The sequence below is a fragment of the Poecile atricapillus genome, chromosome 20 (assembly GCF_030490865.1).
Source record: "Poecile atricapillus isolate bPoeAtr1 chromosome 20, bPoeAtr1.hap1, whole genome shotgun sequence".
Taxonomy (NCBI): domain Eukaryota; kingdom Metazoa; phylum Chordata; class Aves; order Passeriformes; family Paridae; genus Poecile; species Poecile atricapillus.
In genome coordinates this window covers 1,402,540-1,422,138 of record NC_081268.1, presented here as the reverse complement: position 1 = coordinate 1,422,138, position 19,599 = coordinate 1,402,540, and the positions used below count along the sequence as shown (strand labels likewise).

The following is a 19,599-nucleotide window of genomic DNA, read 5'->3' as shown; positions in this document are numbered from 1 at the left end:
TGAAAGCCTGTGTTGTTTCAGTTTTTCTATCTATAAAACAGCATTTTTGGATCATGGCCCAAAGAAATATTCTTCTGAATTGAAATATTTGAAGAATTTTTTCTGAATGAATTTCACTGTTGAGCAAAGTCTCCAGACTTATTTCCAACTACTGCCTTATCTGGGTATTGATATTCCTTAGTTTGTGGTTTGGTGGGTTTTTTCTTAACTAGTAATATTGTTTTGGGTTTTTTTTAGCAGAAAAGAGCAGCATTGGGAGCTTGGTGCTTTTGGTGCATAGAGAAGTAACAGGCCAGAGATTGCAAGACCCAGATCCTTGGGTAGTGCTGGGTTATGTGGATGGGCTTTAGGATGGAGTAAGTGCCTTTTCCCCAGACAGTGAGTAGGAATGGGGGCTGGTCTTCATCTCCCTGAAGTTGTGTCACCTGAGCTGTAGCAAGGGCCACATGTCCCCAGGTAAAGGTCGGGTTCCCACCTCATGTACCTGAGTGTGGTCAGGCTCTGTGGCAGGGCTGTGCTCCTGTTCCTGCTCACCAGGGTGAGCTGAAAATACCATCTGCTTCTCTGCCAGCATCCCTGCTGTGTGACGGAGCAACAGAACTGCCACTTGGGAAATGCTAGGAGAGAGTGACTCAGGGCAGAGTGGGGGATTCGAGAGGGGCACGGCAGCGTTCCCTGCCTGCTGTGAGCCCTGCTCACCCCTGGGGCTGGCAGGACTCGCTCCCTCTGCTGGGTCTGACCCTCTCTGTGCTGTGTGCCAGGGCTGCTGTGCCACCTGCCCGCTGCCCACCATGGTGAAGCTGGACATCCACACGCTGGCCCATCACCTGAAGCAGGAGCGGCTGTACGTGACCTCGGAGAAGCAGCTGATCCAGCGGCTCAACGCTGACGTGCTGAAGACAGCAGAGCGGCTGTACCGCACGGCCTGGATCTCCAAACAGCAGCGCATCAACCTCGACAGGCTCATCATCACCAGGTACCGGGGCAGCGCACCCCACGCTTCTATCACGTACATGTAATCCACAGAATCGGGAGGTCTTTGCTGTACTGATCATAAAAATAGTGAGGCTGTAAACCAACCCTCAGGTAGGGAATCTTACTCCAAAAGCTACTTGTTGGCCATTTAAGCGTGTTTTTTTAATACCTGTGTTTGTTTTGCTTCTGTTCACGAGAACAAGCTCTCCAGAATTTGCAAATAATTTGCAGTAACTATCTGGAAAGACCTTTTTCCGATGTGGCAGCCTGGTTAATAGATAGATCACATGGCATCTCTTAGCAAGTTTGTTTACTTAAGAGTTACTTAAGCTGTTCCAATGTTTTTCTTTAAAAGTGCTGAAGCTTCTCCTGCTGAATGTTGCCAGCACGCAAAAATCTTGGAGGACACGCAGTTTGTGGATGGATACAAGCAGCTGGGATTTCAGGAGACTGCTTACGGAGAATTCCTGAACAGACTGAGAGAGAACCCCAGGCTTATCGCATCCTGCCTGGTTGCCGGAGAGAAGCTCAACCAGGACAACACCCAGAGTGTCATTCACACAGTCTTCACCTCCATTTATGGCAACTGCATCATGCAGGAGGATGAGAGTTACCTCCTGCAGGTGCTCCGGTACCTGATTGAGTTTGAGCTGAAGGAGAGCGACAACCCCAGGCGGCTGCTGAGACGAGGCACCTGTGCCTTCAGCATCTTGTTCAAGCTTTTCTCTGAAGGACTCTTCTCTGCAAAACTTTTTCTTACTGCAACCTTACATGAGCCAATCATGCAACTTCTGGTTGAAGATGAAGACCACCTGGAAACCGATGCAAACAAGTTAATTGAGAGATTCTCCCCAGTACAGCAGGAAAAGTTATTTGGAGAGAAAGGCACAGAGAAGTTCAAGCAGAGAGTCCAAGAGATGGTTGACTCCAACGAGGCCAAGCTGGTGACCTTGGTCAACAAATTCATTGGCTATCTCAAACAAAACACGTACTGTTTTCCTCACAGCCTGAGGTGGATTGTGTCGCAGATGTACAAAACACTGTCGTGTGTGGACAGGCTGGAGGTTGGGGAGGTCAGAGCCATGTGCACAGATCTCCTTCTGGCCTGTTTCATCTGCCCTGCCATCGTCAACCCAGAGCAGTATGGCATCATTTCTGATGCTCCTATAAATGAGGTGGCAAGATTTAATCTAATGCAGGTATGATTCACTGTAAGGCAGTCTTAAAATATATAAATGGCCTTTTTCTTCCCTCTAGAACTGATGCTACTACAGTAGAAGTGAAGGTACTATCTCTCCTACTTAGAAAATGAATGCTAACAAAATATTTGTGTTAATTGTTGCTGAAAAGGCAGGCTCCATAGTTTATCTGTTTGCTTAAAATACTGACTTGAAGAAATTTGCAGCATGTATTCCTGTATCTCTTAGAAGAGTTGCAAATAGCCTTTATAAAAGCTGTTTTAAGGGATGGAAGCTAAGGCATGAAAATGACTATAAGATGAATTCTGGAATGTGTGAAAAAGGATGTTGTGCTGCTCTTGCTAATGTTAAATATTATACCAGATATTGCAAAAAAATAATGAAATACTTTTATGAAAACCCCATGTTGTCTGGCAGTAACACCCAATGCTCTACTTGGAGCATTCCCCAGCCCTCATGACCAGTTTTTGTAATTATGCAAACACTTGGACAATTTAATGATATTACATAGAGGAGTCATCTGAAGGTGTTGAGCAACATTTGTCTGACTGAGGATGTTCCTCCATGAGAGGAATGAAACCTGCTTTTTACTCTTGTCTGTAAAGTGGGCAGGGAGTGATTCTCACAGTGCAATCATGCTGGTGAGCTTTGCTCAGTGTTTCTCTAAAACCCAGCAGCAATTCTCTCCTGTGTCACTGCTCATGTGCTGTAGCAGAGCAGTTGGCAACTCTTTAAATTGAGGCTTGTTTTGCAGTTGGAGATGAATAAGGGATATGTGCTCTGAAATAAGGGTTAGGCCTCCTGCTATTTTTCCTTAGTAAAATATATGCAGCCTTTGAAAATCTCTAGGTTTAGATGACCTAGATTCAACTCTCAATTCTGACGTGTTGCAAAAACAAAACATGCTTTGTTCCTGGGAGGGGGAAGTATGGATGCTCACAGCCTACTGTGTGCACATTTTCTTGTTAAAGGCAATGACTGCTTTTTTTCCTAAAGCTTTTTGCTTTTTTTTTTTTCCCGGAGAGCCAGCAGAAATCTCTGTCCACTCAATCAGAAGTATTCCTTGGAGTATAAATGAAAAAGGATTTAGAATGGAGGAGGCTTTTTGAATTTTTTTTTTTTTAATTTGGTCTACCATGGTTTGAAAGGCTTATTCTGTTTACTTCTCTTTAATTTCAGGTTGGGAGACTTCTGCAGCAGCTGGCAATGACAGGCTCTGAGGAGGGAGATCCACGTACGAAGAGCAACCTTGCTAAATTTGACAAAGTAAGAATCCAGGCTGAAAAAATCCAAGACTTGGTGAATACATCATCATCCTTCTGCAGCCTCCTTTCTCAGACTTTGCAAAGGACTTACAAAATGTTTAACTTCCAAGTTACATGTAATGAAAAGCAGATTAAATCCTGCACAAAGCTGGGAAAAGAAATCTTGAGTACTAGAATTAAGGACTGGGGATTCTTGCTTCTACTCTGAGTAGAGTAACCTAATCCTAACACTTCTTAAAAGAAAATATTTCAAAAAATTAAATGAAATAGTATTTTCAGCTGAACACTGCAAGAGTTGAAGGCCAGGTTGGACAGGGCTTGGAATAACTTGGTCTACTGGAAAGTGTCGCTGCCCATGACAGGGGGCTGGCATTGGATGGTCTTTAAGGTTCTTCCAACCCAAACCAGTGTATGATTCTGTGAAATACTGAATTGTCTGTGGTTTTTCAACTGAACCTAATGAAACACTTTGATCTGGAAACAACCTCAGCATAATGTCTGTTTTAACACCAAGAAATGTGTTAGTGCAAGTAACTTCTCTTTCTTTTTTGCATAGTTTTGCTATTTTTATTCATCTTTTCCTGTTAGTATGAATCATCCATAGCCATAGAGCAGTTACCTTCATCAGAGCAACAGCGAAGCTGATGACCTTTGATAGATTGCCAAGTGTTTAAAAACCTGTGGGTATCCCTGGTAACCTTGTATCCCTGCAGGGTTTGGTAATTCTAGTTGTTACACAGTCACCACACAAAGCTACACATTTATTGCACAAGTAACATTTTTACTCACATTAGAAAGTGATATTATTGTTGCTTCCTTGTTTCATTTTCAGTCTGTGCTCAGCAGATTCTTCAGGAAGGGCCAGTTTATTACCATATTCTTTTCTCTTAAATTGTAAGAGGACACTTAAGTAAGTAACACTTTGGAGTGCAGGAAAGCAACAAAGGAAATGCTGGAAGTAACTGCACATTTTCCTTGCTTGCTCTTCACTGACCTTAAAATAATCTCCTGTTTTATCCTAAGATTTTAGAAGTAGGAAGCGAAGCTTAAATTGCTCTGTAAAGTACTTAACTCCTGTCATAAGTTTCTTTCCAAACTCTAGGAGATGGTGTCTCATTCACTCTCTGCTGTCTCTCAGAGCTGTGTTGCTGCTTTCCTGGACGTGGTGATCGACGGGCGCGCGGTCGAGACTCCACCGATGTCGGCTGTGAACCTGCTGGAGGGGCTGAGCCGCACTGTGGTGTACATGACCTACAGCCAGCTCACTGCCCTGGTAACACCCGCTCCTGGAGGGAGCCAGTGTCAGCCTGTACCCTTGTGCTCCCACCTGGCAAAAGCAGGCTGGTTTGCACTGCAGTTCTTACCAAAACCATTGTCAATGTTTAGGTTGGCTTCATGCGGAACGTGATGTCAAGCGATCAACTTAAGGAAGATCGGATGGCTTTGGAGAACTTGCTGGCAAATCTACCCCAGAACAAACAAGGGAAAAGCAGCAGCCTTGAGATGACTCCGTATAACACCCCCCAGCTTTCTCCTGCAACTACTCCAGCTAACAAAAAAAATCGACTGCCCATAGGTAAGGAGAGTGAGCAGAGCTCATGCACGGTTTCTGACACCTTGGGCACCTCTTCACCTACACCTTCAGTTCCCACTTTTTCTGTGTAGATAGTGAAGAATTTTCTTTAGCATAGAAAACCAGGTAACATCCTTAGTGTCTAATGCAAGTGTGGTGGATGACCTTCATCACTTCAGCCTGAAATGGAGAAAATTGCTGGACTGGTTGATAGGCACGATGGTGGTGTTTGGCAGCGATCGTAAAGAGAGGGTTTGAAGGTGGGAAGCAGATCTAGGGAGGGAAATTTCTTTGGAAGGTAGTAAGATGGAAGCAGAGGCATTTAATTAGTGGGATATAGAATAAGTTTAACATTTTTGTTAGAGAACAAATGGACAGGAGGGTGAACAAGCAGGAGCAGGACTTTTAGAGTATGTGCTGAGAAGAGAAGGTTTGTCATTTCTCCATTCTTTGCCTGTTCTAATTCCAGCTGTCAGTATTCTGGAATGCAATTTTAGGTTGTTTGGGTTTTGTTTTTTTCAATAGGATTTCTGGGTCTAGATTTTTTCCATATTAATAATATTTCCTTTTAAAATAAGAGGTGTTTTACTCTTCTTCAGTGTGTGTTTATGTGAATATGACCATGTGGGATATTTTTGTTTGAGAGATTTGGTGTTGGTGTGTAAAAAAAGGTTGAAAATATACAGAGGCCAATAAGTGGCAAAAAAAACCAAAAAAGCACCTCCAAAACAAACCTGTCCCATGTTGGTTTAACTCTGCTTTTGAATGGTTCTGGTCTTACACCTCTAAAGTAGTGGCACTTTACAGCATTTATTTTATGGTATAAAATAGCTTTTGCTCAAAGATTTTGTTTCTTTTGTTTCATTTTAATGCTTTCGAATCCAGGACAGCAACTGGCAGCGATTACTGCCTGGGATACCTCTGCTACCAATCTGTCAGCTCACATAACTCTAGTAACCCCTTTTGGTGGGTAATGCCCTCTTTCCATTCTTCTGTGAAGCTTTGCCTCATGTCACATAACTCAGCATGCCTTTGGGCCACCCTGGCAATCAGTTCCCCGTGCAGATTTCTGCAGTGTATGAACTCATTTTGTACAAACTCCTCTGCGATAATCAGAATTTGGCTGCGACTTCTGCACACTTGCCTTGTTTTCCTTGGGTCAAATAAAGAAGTAATTGGTGTCATGCTGCCATTCTTAGAAACCTTAATTTTGTGTGGGTGTTTTTACTTCTGTGGCTCCAAATGTGGGAATCTGAGGCCAGATGAAAAGAGGACTTAAGAGTGGCAAAGTAATCAGAGTAAACCACCTGTTGTTGTATTGTGTGTCTGGGTTTGAGACACCTGTTAGAATAAGATTTCCTGCTTCTTAGGAGAAAAAATCTTTTAAACAAATTATTATTATTAATTAGAGTTTTAAACCACAGGAACGCAGACCTTTTTTTAGTAACAAACTTGATTTTCTCATATAACCTATAAAAGGTCTTTCTGTGGTTGGAACAGGCTGAATTGCTCTAGGCAAACATGTTACAGTGTACCTTGTTTTTCTACTCCTCAACTTTTAGTTTCATTCTTCACAGGGCAGTTACATTTAAACACCAGCTCCATCTCTCAAAAGTTTAATAACACTTCGATTTTGAAAATTTATTTAGTGTGTATTGCTAATTGAAACACTACAGTTCTGTATTTCCATTGTATTGTCTTTTGTCCCTCCTTATACAAGGAGGACAACTTTCTAATGTGGATATTTTAAAATATTTTCTTAGCCACTCGAAGCAGAAGTAGATCAAACATGCTAATGGACCAGCACGGAGATCATGAAGGCTCCTCCCAGGAGACTATTCCAGAAGTTCAGCCAGAAGAAGTGCTGGTGATTTCTTTGGGGACAGGGCCACAGATTACTCCAGGAATGATGTCAGAAAACGAGGTATCCAGAAATGATGACATCTCAGGTGTTTTAAGCTGTGCAGCCTCTGTCTTCTCTAATAGCACAGCAGTGAGGCTGCAAAGCTAAGTTTTGGTAGTAAATGGAATGGGAATTAAAATCCTTCCTCAGTGTAACTGAGCTTGGGGGTTGTAGCTTTCCAAGGGGCCTTTGTTAGGTGGGCTTTTTCCCGCACTTGAGAAGCTTAAAAGCGAATGTGGGCCCTTTTTTCTGAGAATGAAGAAACTGCTGTCTCTGTCCTTTGGATTCAGGGACACAGGCAAATGGCAGAACTGGAGCACTGATCCTGATGCTTTTGGCAGCTCATTAAAGGCACAGGCCAGGTTCTCATGAGGGCAGAGCTGAGCTCACAGTGCCATCAGTGCCTGCAGTCTGCTCCTAGGGCAGGGCTGGTGTTCCAGCCTTCTCTTCCTCCAGCTGTAGCGCAGCTGCTGCTTCCAGCTTTGCTCCCTGCCTGCTGGTTGGGATTATCTCCTCTGTCAACCTTGTGCAGATCCTTTCCATACTGCTGTGCTTTGGGGGTGATGAGGGAGCTGGGGCTCCGTTGTTATCAGGACATTCCTGATGTCTGTGGGGTGGTTCCTTGCATTCTCGCCAGGCTCTGACTTGGGAGGTTGCTGTCTTTTCTCAAACAGAATGTTAGAAATTTGATTGTTCCATTAACAATACAAAAACATGTCTCCAGTGTTTTATTTGCTGTTTAATTATCTGAAAAATAGATTATTTTAATGAAGTCTTGTTTCTCCCACCCTCCAGGTGTTAAATATGCAGCTTGCAGATGGCGGGCAAGGAGATGTCCCCATCGACGAGAACAAACTCCATGGTAAACCTGATAAAACCTTGCGCTTTTCCCTCTGCAGTGATAATCTGGAAGGAATATCTGAAGGTGAAGGGCTGCTTAAGTCTTGGAGAAGTTTTGTTGCTCTCTTGTTTTTTTTCCCCCTTAACTGTAAAAGGAAGGTGTGTTAAATACAGCATCTTGTCTTTGCTATTTTGAAGGCTGTGCTATTTCATTCTGAGAGCCTGTCTTCTTTCTTAGTTGTTTAGAGAATACAGCCTGGAGATAAAATTTGACCTACAAAGGCATAACTGAGTCTGAGAATCGGGAAGAAAAAGACTAAGTGTGTTTAGAAAGAGAAAATAGAGGGATTTTGATTTTTTATTATTGAAACTTAAGTGCAATACAAGTTATTAAGATAATCTAACTTAGCTCGAAACTTGGATTTCTCAGAGTTATTTTTCATCATGTTCTAATTAGCTGTTATGTATCTCAGAATAGTTTCTGCACAACTCCTTTGTATGAACCTCAGACATAACAAAGCACAGATGTCTGTGGGATGGAAGAGGTTTGGATACATCACTTTTGCATTATTTTGTATAACTTCCAGAACTTAATTTTTGCTCTCTGTCTCCTCAAAATAAGAAAAATATCATGAACAAGTAAATAAATTAAAGACAGAGACTTTATTGGCTTTTAAGTTACAGCTAAGTATACAGTAGTGGTGAAATTCAATATTTTGTGTTGGAACTGCTACTTCATTTCTTGTAATTCTTCTAGTGAGTTTTTTTTGTGTTCTGAATTGTTAATGCTGTATATTTAGGAACTGTTATTCAAATTAGTTTTAAAGTACAATCTGTTTTCCCAGGTCCTTCCAATCGGTCCAACTCTGTGTCCTCTCTGGATCTGGAGGGGGAGTCTGTGTCGGAGCTGGGTGCGGGCCCCTCCGGCAGCAACGGTGTTGAGGCTCTGCAGCTGCTGGAGCATGAGCAAGGCAGGTGCCAGTTCTCTCTTACAAGTGCCTGAGCTGCTGTAGATGCTAAGGCCAAAGCCTTTGTGGAAAGAGGTTGCAAAATTGACCAATTTGAGGAAAAAAAAGTATGAATTTTCCTTGTGCAATTGCTCTTGTATTTATTTGTGGGTTTGGTTTGTTTTGGGTTTTTTTCCCCAAGAAATATTCTTAGTAGTCTGTTGTTAGGAAAAGGAAATTGCCTGGGATTTGGAGACTGAAGTCCTTTATAGAAAACTGCTCATAAAGTTTTGCTTGATATCAAGCTCTTCGATTCAGGAATAGGGTGATCTGGATTGGAGTAGTCTGGAAGTATCTGGATAATTTTCTGTTCAATGTCCCTTTGTCAAACACTGAACAGGGTGCCTGGAGGTTGTGGTGTCTCCAGCCTGGAGATACCCAAATTATGACTGGACATGATCATGAGCAACCTGTTGTCCTTGACCAGGGCAGGGAGTTTGGGCTGGAAGGATCCCTGGAGGCCTCAGCTTTTCTGTGATCCTGTTCCTCTACAGGAATTGTATCAGTGTCTTTGTGGCATTTCATAAAAAATACATTTCATGTATTTTTTCTGTCAATTTAGTTGATAAATTACCATGTGTACTTCCAGATTTTTCTTCTTATGTCTCAAATGTGTTTTCAGGCAGCATTCCTGGATAGTGTAATAGTGCTTTACAGGCCTTTCTTTAAACCACTGGTTTACCTGAATTAGGGGGTTGTTTGTTTGGAATTTTTTTCTTAATGTATTCTTCCAGGTTTTCAGTCTGAAGTAATTGGAGAAGCCTTTCAGAAAATCAAGAACTGTTTCTTTTTCCACAGCCACAACTCAGGATAACCTGGATGACAAGCTCCGTAAGTTTGAAATCCGTGACATGATGGGTTTGACTGATGACAGAGATATTTCAGAAACTGTGAGTGAAACCTGGAGCACAGATGTCTTGGGAAGTGACTTTGACCCCAACATCGACGAGGACCGGCTGCAGGAAATCGCAGGTAACGGGTGTGCTCTGGGTAGGTGCTGTGCTGCTCTGGAACCCAAGGCTTCAGAGCCCTCATCCTCCTCCTCCTCCTCTTCCTCCTCCTCCTCCTCCTCCTCCTCCTCCTCCTCCTCCTCCTCCTCCTCCTCCTCCCTCCCTCAACAGAGGAATTTCCATGGATTCAACTGGAGATGTGCTCTAGGAGGATTTTTGTGTGCATGAACTGGACTATACTTAGTTACTCGTTTCTTTGCAACACTGTGTTTTCTGATTGCTTTATTAAGGACACTTAGGATGTGTTCTTACTCTTCTCTCTAGAGCTGACTCCCCAAGCCCAGCTCTAGCCATATGCTCCGGCTTTACTTTTGCAGGTGCAGCTGCAGAGAACATGCTAGGCAGCTTGCTGTGTTTGCCAGGTTCAGGATCCGTGTTGCTTGATCCCTGCACAGGTTCAACCATATCAGAAACCACAAGTGAGGCGTGGAGTGTGGAAGTATTACCAAGTGATTCAGGTCAGAATCGGGCAGTTTTTGCTTATTTCTTTAGCATGATTCTAAGACTCTTCCAGAGGCACAGAATGCAAAACATCAGCCTCTTCCTCTTTTTTCTAGAAATCACTGTCCTAGGGTTAAGTTAGTTTTTGTGAATACTTCCAGGATTAAAAGGACAAAATACTCCTAGGCAGAAAGAAGATGAAAAGCCCTGGGAGAGACTTCTGTTACTTAAGAAATTCTTAAAGTGTGAAGGGGAAGAAAGGGTTTGCAAAGAAAACTTGTGCTTGCTTTCCTTCCCCTGTGGTAGGAGCTATCCAGGACCATGGTTTACTTTGGTTAGTGAAGATGTGACTGTACCCTGTTGTCTAAGAAATACAACAATTAAAACAGTAAACACTCCTTTGCATGGCTGTGCAGACAGAGCATTGGTGTTTGTGCAGAGTCCTGCCTTCTGTACCAGAGGATATAAGAAAGCTCTTGCTGAAGTGGTTGAGTTACCTTAAAACTTGAGACACTAAATCACCCCCCACCCCTTCCTTCTGCTTGTGAATATTTAGGGAGCATGGCATTGAGTAATGATACTTCCTTTCTCTACTCTGCATTGTCTCCCTTTTGTAGAGGCTCCAGATTTAAAACAGGAGGAAAGACTTCAAGAACTGGAGAGCTGCTCTGGGCTGGGAAGCACATCTGATGACACAGATGTGAGGGAGGTCAGCTCTCGGCCCAGCACCCCCGGCCTGAGCGTGGTGTCAGGTGTGTGCAACTATCTCTGGCAATGCTGCTCCATCACAGCATGGTCAGCACTCACTTTGCTGCACGTGCTGTATTTGTACATCACTTCACTCATAACTTTCTGTGCTCATTCTGGAATTTTTAAAGCAGTGATTCTTCCTTCACCTCACAAAAGAAATTAAAAAGGCAGCAGAGTGTGCTGCAGTAGCAGTGGTTAGCAGAGGAGAGTTGCTTTGGAAGAAACTCCAAACTTTCTAGTTTTATTATCACAACTTGTTTTATTTAAGTAAATCATAGCTCTAGTTCTTGATTTTGTGCGAAGTATATAAAAGTGGAGTGTCTTTCTGATGTCCCTTGTCAGACTGCATTCATGGCTATGGTAACACCTTTAAAGATGTAGAGCAGAAATAAACTGTTACTTTATGAGTGCAGAAATTTGTAATGTCTGTAGGTGCTACTTTGAGTTGGAGCTTTATTACTTACTGTCCACCAAACATTTTGACAGCCTCAGGATTTTGCTTCCTTGCTCTTTGAAAGACTATTACAGATGTTTCTTTTGTTATGTGTAAGGTATTAGTGCAACCTCTGAAGACATTCCTAACAAGATTGAGGATCTCAGGTCTGAATGTAGCTCTGACTTTGGGGGAAAAGATTCAGTAACAAGTCCTGACATGGATGAAACAGCCCATGGTAAGTTACTTATCTGGAATCTCTGATAAAAACAAGTGGCATTTATGGAATCCTTAAATTTTACAATTTTTCCTCACTTTCAAAGCGCTGGTGACTAAGCTTAATATTTTCCTTATTTGTCAGTAGTGTGTTTGTTTGACAAAGAGGCTCCAGTGCTTTGCAGTACTAGAGCTAGGATCCCTAATTTGGTTTGGTTACATTGACTACATTTGGTTACATTTTGCGTTTTGGGACTGGGCTGCTCCTCAAGAGTTCCTCATTTTTGTGATGTAATTCTTAGATCATTTCAACGTACTACAGAGTTCTTTCCAGACAGGAATATTTTTACAAATACTTTGGAGTATAAGTTTTATGAACTTCTGTTGCTGAAGTCTGCTTTTCCAGTGTCTCTCATGTTGGCAGTTTTGGTGGAGCACTAACTTTGTTCTCTCTGTATTTCAGGAGCCAGTCAGTTGACATCTCCTCCTTCTCAGACAGATTCTTTGCTTGCATTGTTTGACCCTCTGTCCTCAAATGAGGGTGAGTTGTAGAGATTAAGCTTTGTTTTAAAAATAGGCATTTTTGATGCCTCTGTGTTAGTACCAAGTAGTCATGTAATTTGGAATAATATTAAAAGAAATGTGTGTGGCTTCTTTTCTGCTTGTGCCCACAGGTGTGTCAGCTGTAGTAAGGCCTAAAGTGCACTATGCAAGACCCTCTCACCCACCCCCAGACCCCCCCATCCTGGAAGGAGCCGTGGGAGGCAACGAGGCCCGGTTGCCAAACTTTGGGTCTCACGCTTTGATTCCAACGGACCTGGAAGCCTTCAAGCAGAGACATTCCTACCCCGAGAGGCTGGTCCGCAGCAGGAGTTCAGACATAGTGTCCTCAGCCCGGAGGCCTATGAGTGATCCTGGGTGGAACAGACGTGCTGGGAATGAGGAGAGGGAGCTGCCCATGGCCTCCAGCAGCACTGGGGCAGCGGTGCTGGTGGCCACCTCTCAGTCATCTTCTTCATCTCCCAGCAAAGACTCCTCCAGGGGAGAGGTGAGGCTTCTATTCATCAGCTTATTTTTGTCTCTCATGCCCACCTTAGCTACACATCTAATGCCAGAAAGTTGAAATGAAATGTCTTTAGCCAAGGAATTACAACACACTTTTGTTACCCTTTAAACGTTGGCCAATAATGTTTTTTAAGATAAAGCTGCAGATGTTCAGAGTGGCTTAAATGGATCTGGCTTTTCTTAAATTTACTGGATGAGGTTTGCTGGATTTGTTGGTACTTCAGAAACAGGTTCATTGTAGTGTTAAATTGCTTCAGCAGCCTGAAAATTAATTTTCTTTAAAAAATAAATAAATTAAATCTAAGGTTCTTTGTGGCTATGGGTTTGCATTTGTAGGATGTCTTCTTTAGGAGAGATATTTCTGACTTAATCTGCTCTTTGTGCTCTGCTGTAGTTCTGTTTTTACAGTCAGTGTTGCAAAAACTGATGTGAAGGAGAAATTTTCTCTTTACACTTGATTTGGTAAATGCTCAAATGTAGACTCTGCCCTTCCGTAGATTGAGGAACGGAAAGACAGTGATGATGAGAAGTCTGACAGGAACAAGCCCTGGTGGAGGAAACGTTTTGTGTCTGCCATGCCCAAAGGTAGGATCATGTCTCTCTGGGTTTGGTACTTCAATCGGAGCTCACACGGCCTTTATTATATCTTTAGTCATTTTTATAGTTAAGGTATAAATAAATATGTAAATAAAAATGGGAACCTACCTGATTCCCTTGGCTGGTAGTTCCCTAGAGTGTGCTGTACCTGGAAGGCACAACTGTTTTGCCTGGCCTCGTGTCTGTTAAAGGTGGAGCTGGCTATAGATGATGAGGTACAGTTCTGCTCTACCCCATGGATAAGCTTATGCTTTAATGAACATTGATTTGATAAAAATTTTCTGCATTAACTCCTTCCTTAAAGTTTCTGCTATTTGGCCATTATCTCAGAGTAGTCTTTGATGAGGTACCTTGCATTTTCAGCTCCTATTCCATTTAGGAAGAAAGAAAAACAAGAAAAAGACAAAGATGACATGGTGCCTGACAGATACGCAATGCTTCAAGGTACGTGAGTAACACCATCGCAGTAATGTTCTCTCAGAATGTGCCTCCTGCAGCTCCAGAGTGCCCACCAGGTAGATATTGACAATCAGCTATGTGCTGCTGTAGTTTATGCTCAGAATTGGCATTTTGAATAAGAAAATAGATAAAGATTTCCTGACTTGAAGGCTGCTTTTAAATTGTTACATGTCTGTTGGTGCATGCAGTGGATTTTCAACTCAAGTCCTCACTTTTCCCCTGCTCTTATAGAGCACCTGTCCTTGTCACAGCTGAGCTCTAAGGATAGCTGTACTCACAATCCTGCAATAGTTACTTTGCTTTGAACCTGGGTGTTTTGTTTTCTGTTTGCCTGATCCTTTCTAGAAGTCTTCAAATATCCAAGAGCTGTTTGTGTATGCAGTATAAATGTACTGAGGATCTGCTCAGGATCTGACTTTATTTGTTCACTTTGATTTTATTGTTTGTTTTCTGGTTTGCTTCAGACTTTATTAATACATTTGAATTTGGGCTACATGGAACACAAGCAGCTCTTTGTTTGATTGGTCTAAAAACAAGAGGCCAAATGTGTAGGATTAAGTTTTTGTATTTGCTTTCAGTTGGCCCAACACCAGGGTAACTCTGGTTGCTTTTTATGGTCCTTTCAGATGATCCCAGCCCAAGGCTCAGTGCACAGGCACAAGCTGCTGAGGACATTCTGGACAAATACAGGAATGCAATCAAGAGAACAAGTCCCAGCGAAGGAGCCATAGTGAACTACGACAGTGCAGGTGAGAACCTGGCTTTTGTAATCACCACCAACATAGCTTCTGCTCCTTAAAGACAAAAACACTTCAGTATTCTAGACCAATGTTAGTGTTAGCAGCTGAACAATGTGAGCTCTGAACAAGGAATGTTTTGTCAAATAATCTGTGGGACAGTCCCTCAGAGGCTGGGAATTAAATCAGTATTCCCAAGGACAGCTCTTTTGTGTTGCCATTGAGGGAGCTGATGTTGATAGCACATCTCCTACCAGTTTTTCGTTTTGTTTTAAATGACACTGAAGAAGTGCCTTCCAAAACTTCTGCAGTTTCTTCTTAGGAGCTTCTAGGTTGTATGTTTTAATGTGCCCTTTTTCATATATCCAGAACAAGCTGATTTATTTGCTGTCTCCATTCTCTCCCTGACCTTAGAATAACAAGCACAGAATTAGTCTGGTTTCTTCTTCTGACTCCTCTCTTGAGGTGTAATGTGGTTTTTGTTTCCACAGAGGCCATTGGGGATGGTGAGAGCATGCACGACTCCCCACGGGATGAGGCTTTGCAGAACATGTCTGCAGACGACCTCCCAGACTCTGCAAGTCAAGTAGCACAGCCACAAGGTTCTGCTTTCTCCTACAGGTAAATATATTTGCAGGTTTCATCTTGCCCACAAAGTAGAATTAAAAGCTGAAGTGACTGTAGAAGCTGAAAAAGCTGAAGTAGAATTGAAGCTGTGTGACTGGACAAGAATCTTAATATAGATTCATTGTAAACTTTTATGTGCTTTTAGTTTAAAGTATCTCAAACTGTCATATTTCCACTGATGAAGGAGGGATGTTGTAACCAAAGAGAACAGTGCAATCTGATGGTTAAGAAAATCCCTTTGAAAATGGTGCTGTATCAAAAGAACTGATACTCTAAAGTCTTGAGAATGTTGTATGTTATAATGATGTAAAATAACTTCTAGGCAGTATTAAAAAAAGAATTGAAGAGAAATCTTCAATTCTGCTTTTTGAAGAAGTAGACCTCTAATCAATTGTATTAAGGAAGTATTTTTCCTCTTTAAGGGATGCAAAGAAGAAATTGAGATTGGCTCTCTGTTCAGCAGATTCTGTTGCCCTCCCGATGCTGACACATTCAACAAGGAATGGTCTCCCAGACCACACAGACCCTGAAGGTAAAGGCTCTGTGCTGTGTGTGTCTCTCCTTGTTCCCATGTAATGGCACTTGAACTGCACCATTTATGGTCCCTTCTCTTTGCCATAAATATTGAGGGTACAGACTGCCTTCTGCCCCCAGAGGGTTTTCATTCTTACTCCACAGACAAACTGCCATCTCTGCCTGGTCTAAGATTTTTTTGTAACGAAGTATTACAGATACAATGCAGGTAGAGCCTGGAGCTATAGAACAGACTCTCAAAATACATGTGCTGTTAGGAGTTTTGCTACTTGAATGATTTACTGGGTCTTTATGTTGACTTAGTATAAATGTGTTGTGTTGTATCCTTTTATTCACTCTAGGTTTATTTGCAGACAGGAGAATATGTCACCTTATCTGGTCCTCTTCACCATCAGAATGGTTCTTAATACTAGATAAGACAGTGATATGGAAGCTATCCTCTAACAACTGGAAAATTCAGAAAGGCTTATTAAATTGCTCTAAAATAACACTGATTGCCTAATGTACAGAAGTTTTGTTTTAAACCATTAATGTGTTTCCCATATTCAAAAATAATTTATTTTCATCGTGCCTGCATTTCTTTTCCTTAATATTTTTCCTTTGTTCTTTGTTAGATAATGAAATTGTGTGCTTCTTGAAAGTTCAGCTGGCTGAAGCCATCAACCTGCAGGACAAGAACCTGATGGCGCAGCTGCAGGAGACGATGCGCTGCGTGAGCCGCTTCGACAACCGCACCTGCCGCAAGCTGCTGGCCTCCATTGCAGAGGACTACAGGTAGCTTGTCCGGTGTCCCATCAGCAGTGGGCTCCCAAATTCATGTGTTTATTCAGCAGCAGATTGGGAAGATCCCTTTTGTTTTAAATTGTGCTTTACCAAACCAGGTTATTGCGTCTCTGTGTCCCCACAAAAGGATGCAATTTACTCACCTGTGTGAGGCAAGCTTCCGAATTCAGGCATTGTTTTATTTTAAAAGCAACAAGTGGAAGAATCCTTTGCACTATGACTCAGCAGTCTGTAAAGCTGTTAGCCTCTGTTTTTGTTGTGAATCTGATGTAGAGCTCTTTGCTTTAGGAAAAGAGCTCCATATATCGCTTATTTAACTCGCTGTCGCCAAGGCCTGCAGACAACACAGGCGCACCTGGAGAGGCTCTTACAGAGAGTCCTGCGAGATAAAGAAGTGGCCAACAGATACTTCACTACAGTCTGTGTGAGGTTACTGCTGGAGAGCAAGGAAAAGAAAATAAGGGAATTCATTCAAGGTAAGATTAATGCAGACCAAAGTTTTTATATTCCTTTACTCCGTATTTAGATGCTGACTTGGGTTAATGTTTTAAAATATGTCTTTTGATCTGAAGAGTAGATTCCTAAAATTATTTTAATTTCTGATGGTGAATTAATGGCTAAACAGACAGATTACTGTGACTTTACAATATGTTGTGGCAGCTAAGCTATGGTAATTGCCTGCATTTTTCATGGGCTAAGAGAATGAAGGTAATTTGACCTTACTTGGCTGAAAAATTTATGCTAAATCACATTATCTGCCCCATGGCAGAAGCATGAATACTATTAATTATTTTATATCTACTAATATCTACTGATAACGATACATTAAGTTGCAGCATTCAATTCTTAGTCCAGAACCTATGGCTGAACCTTAGAAGACATGGGGGATAATAATAGTGTTAATCAAGTGAATCAAAGATTCAAAAATATCACAGCATAAGAGACAGTGGCACCAGGAAATTCAAAATAGTCACTTGTACCAAACTGGTTCTATGTTCTCAGTGCACATATCTGACTAAATGAAGCACGTAAGGAATTTGGAGTCAGTTCTTGCTCCTGGAGCATATAGTGCTGCACATTAAATGTGCCTGAAAAACATAGCAGAAATAATATTTTTTAACTTAAGCAAATGTTCTTTCTCTTTCTCCTTTTTATCAGATTTCCAGAAACTCACGGCAGCAGATGATAAAACAGCCCAAGTAGAGGATTTTCTCCAGTTCCTGTATGGGGCTATGGCTCAGGATGCCATATGGCAGAATGCCAGCGAGGAGCAGCTCCAGGATGCACAATTAGCCATAGAGCGCAGTGTGATGAATCGCATTTTCAAACTCGCCTTCTACCCTAATCAGGATGGAGATATTTTGCGTGACCAGTAAGTTAATGGAATTCAAAGGACTTGTTTTCTCCTTTGCAGTTGGTGCAATGGAAGCTGTGCAGCCCTCTTGTGACAGACTTGTGTGAGTCAGCCACACAAATTCATGTTTTCGTTCAGAACATTTTGTAAAAGAACAAGGAAGGGCTTTAGCATCATGTGCAAATGTATTTGCAACAAACTGCTAGAACAGAAAAAAAAAAGTTAAGTGTAATGGTTTGGGATACAGACTGTCAGGTCTGCAAGTGTGTGTGCTGAGAGAATGATCAAAACCTGGTTCAGGACTGGACCTGGTCCATTTTCTGCTTTCAGTCAGTGTTTTCCATGCATTTGGGGTTCCTGAGGTTTAGAACAGACTATGTTGGAATGCTTTAGAAGATTTATAGTTGTTCTTGGCTGGACAGAACAATCCTCTGCATCTTCACTGACCTGGTGTCCATCATCTGTAGGGCCACATTCCTGGAGATCTTTCTTGTCCTATCAAACATGAAACAAGTTTCCTCAGCTGGCTGACTGCTGCTTACTTTTCACTCTTGTTTTTTGTGTTTTCAGGGTCCTTCATGAGCACATACAGAGGTTATCCAAAGTAGTAACTGCAAACCACAAGGCACTTCAGATACCTGAGGTAACAACTCTTTTCCTTTGCTTCTGTATGTGTGTGCTGGGGCTGGACTGGGATTGGGATGGGGAGAGGATTGTTCTGTTTTACACTTAGAAGGCTTGCTTTGCTGTCTGTGACAGCTGAAATACCTGCAGGAAAAATACACTGTACCCATCCTGTGGCCCTGGGCAGCCTGTGCCAGGGCCTCACCATCTTCACAGGAAACCATTTCTTCCGTATATATAACTTAAATCTCCCTCTTTCAGTTTGAATTCATCTTGCCTTAAAGCTTCCCATTTCTGCAAAGCCTGTGAGCCTCTAGTACATCAGCTTCTCTGTGGTGCACACCAGTGGCTTGTGCAAATGCAGGCTGGGTTGGTTTTCCCCAGGTGTATCTCCGGGAGGCACCGTGGCCATCGGCACAGTCCGAGATCCGCACAATAAGCGCTTACAAAACGCCCCGGGACAAGGTGCAGTGTATCCTGAGGATGTGCTCCACCATCATGAACCTGCTCAGTCTGGCCAATGAGGATTCTGTTCCTGGGGCAGATGATTTTGTTCCTGTTCTGGTCTTTGTCCTCATAAAGGTGAGTTCTTTTACAGAGATCACAAATTGAATTCTAGTAATAAACAAGCAAATTTAGGAGGAGAGATAATGCCTGTGGGTCATGGGGAGTTGGCCAGGCTCAAACCCAAATCTGCTTCAGCAGGGTTTGAATAGAAATGTCAGAAATGAGTCAGAGTTACGGTTTTTGAATCCAAGCAAACTTTGCATTTGGAACCAAGGAAATTGGGGTGCAAATGTTGTGTGTGGAGAAGAGTTTGTTTGAGGCATGTCCACCAGCATCTGTCTTCTGACTGCTTCATGCTGTCCTCAGGACCAAGATCCAGACCAGGAGTGACTTGGGTTGTGTTGTTGGTTTGTTTTGACATGAGTGGAGAATGGTCTGAAGTGTAACATGCTGAAACAACAGGCTTTACATGTGTTGAGGTCCTGATGACCTTCACAGATTGTGCCAGTGTTCCCCTTCTTTCTCTTGGCCTGATAGTCATTTTTCCTTGTTGGAAAAATGTTCCTTTCATCAAACCTGATGCTTTCTGAGCATGTGAAGTGGGGCTGGTGAGGATAAACAGTCCCTACCCTGCAGTGGGTTACATACCCTGTAGGATGAGGATCACTGCACAAAGGGAATTGTGTTTCTGTTCTGTATC

The 19,599-nt window shown here is 42.4% G+C and overlaps 1 protein-coding gene across 4 annotated transcripts in view; it reads left to right on the top strand.

The window, feature by feature from the left end:
- Nucleotides 1-19,599, top strand: part of GAPVD1 (GTPase activating protein and VPS9 domains 1) — a 29,902-nt gene that overhangs the window by 5,908 nt on the left and 4,395 nt on the right. For 3 of the 4 annotated variants that reach the window (XM_058853305.1, XM_058853304.1, XM_058853306.1), the window contains 24 exons: nt 762-976; nt 1,331-2,174; nt 3,354-3,440; nt 4,578-4,712; nt 4,826-5,015; nt 6,776-6,936; nt 7,711-7,840; nt 8,601-8,726; nt 9,561-9,734; nt 10,090-10,230; nt 10,831-10,965; nt 11,515-11,634; nt 12,076-12,153; nt 12,287-12,660; nt 13,175-13,262; nt 13,638-13,718; nt 14,360-14,482; nt 14,962-15,091; nt 15,520-15,629; nt 16,246-16,405; nt 16,703-16,890; nt 17,573-17,786; nt 18,339-18,411; nt 18,777-18,974. In XM_058853305.1, coding sequence (XP_058709288.1) covers nt 792-976; nt 1,331-2,174; nt 3,354-3,440; nt 4,578-4,712; nt 4,826-5,015; nt 6,776-6,936; nt 7,711-7,840; nt 8,601-8,726; nt 9,561-9,734; nt 10,090-10,230; nt 10,831-10,965; nt 11,515-11,634; nt 12,076-12,153; nt 12,287-12,660; nt 13,175-13,262; nt 13,638-13,718; nt 14,360-14,482; nt 14,962-15,091; nt 15,520-15,629; nt 16,246-16,405; nt 16,703-16,890; nt 17,573-17,786; nt 18,339-18,411; nt 18,777-18,974 — 4,245 coding nt within the window. In that variant the 5' untranslated portion in view covers nt 762-791. The remainder of the gene's footprint in view (nt 1-761; nt 977-1,330; nt 2,175-3,353; nt 3,441-4,577; nt 4,713-4,825; nt 5,016-6,775; nt 6,937-7,710; nt 7,841-8,600; nt 8,727-9,560; nt 9,735-10,089; nt 10,231-10,830; nt 10,966-11,514; nt 11,635-12,075; nt 12,154-12,286; nt 12,661-13,174; nt 13,263-13,637; nt 13,719-14,359; nt 14,483-14,961; nt 15,092-15,519; nt 15,630-16,245; nt 16,406-16,702; nt 16,891-17,572; nt 17,787-18,338; nt 18,412-18,776; nt 18,975-19,599) is intronic. The other variant, XM_058853308.1, reaches the window with a different exon arrangement.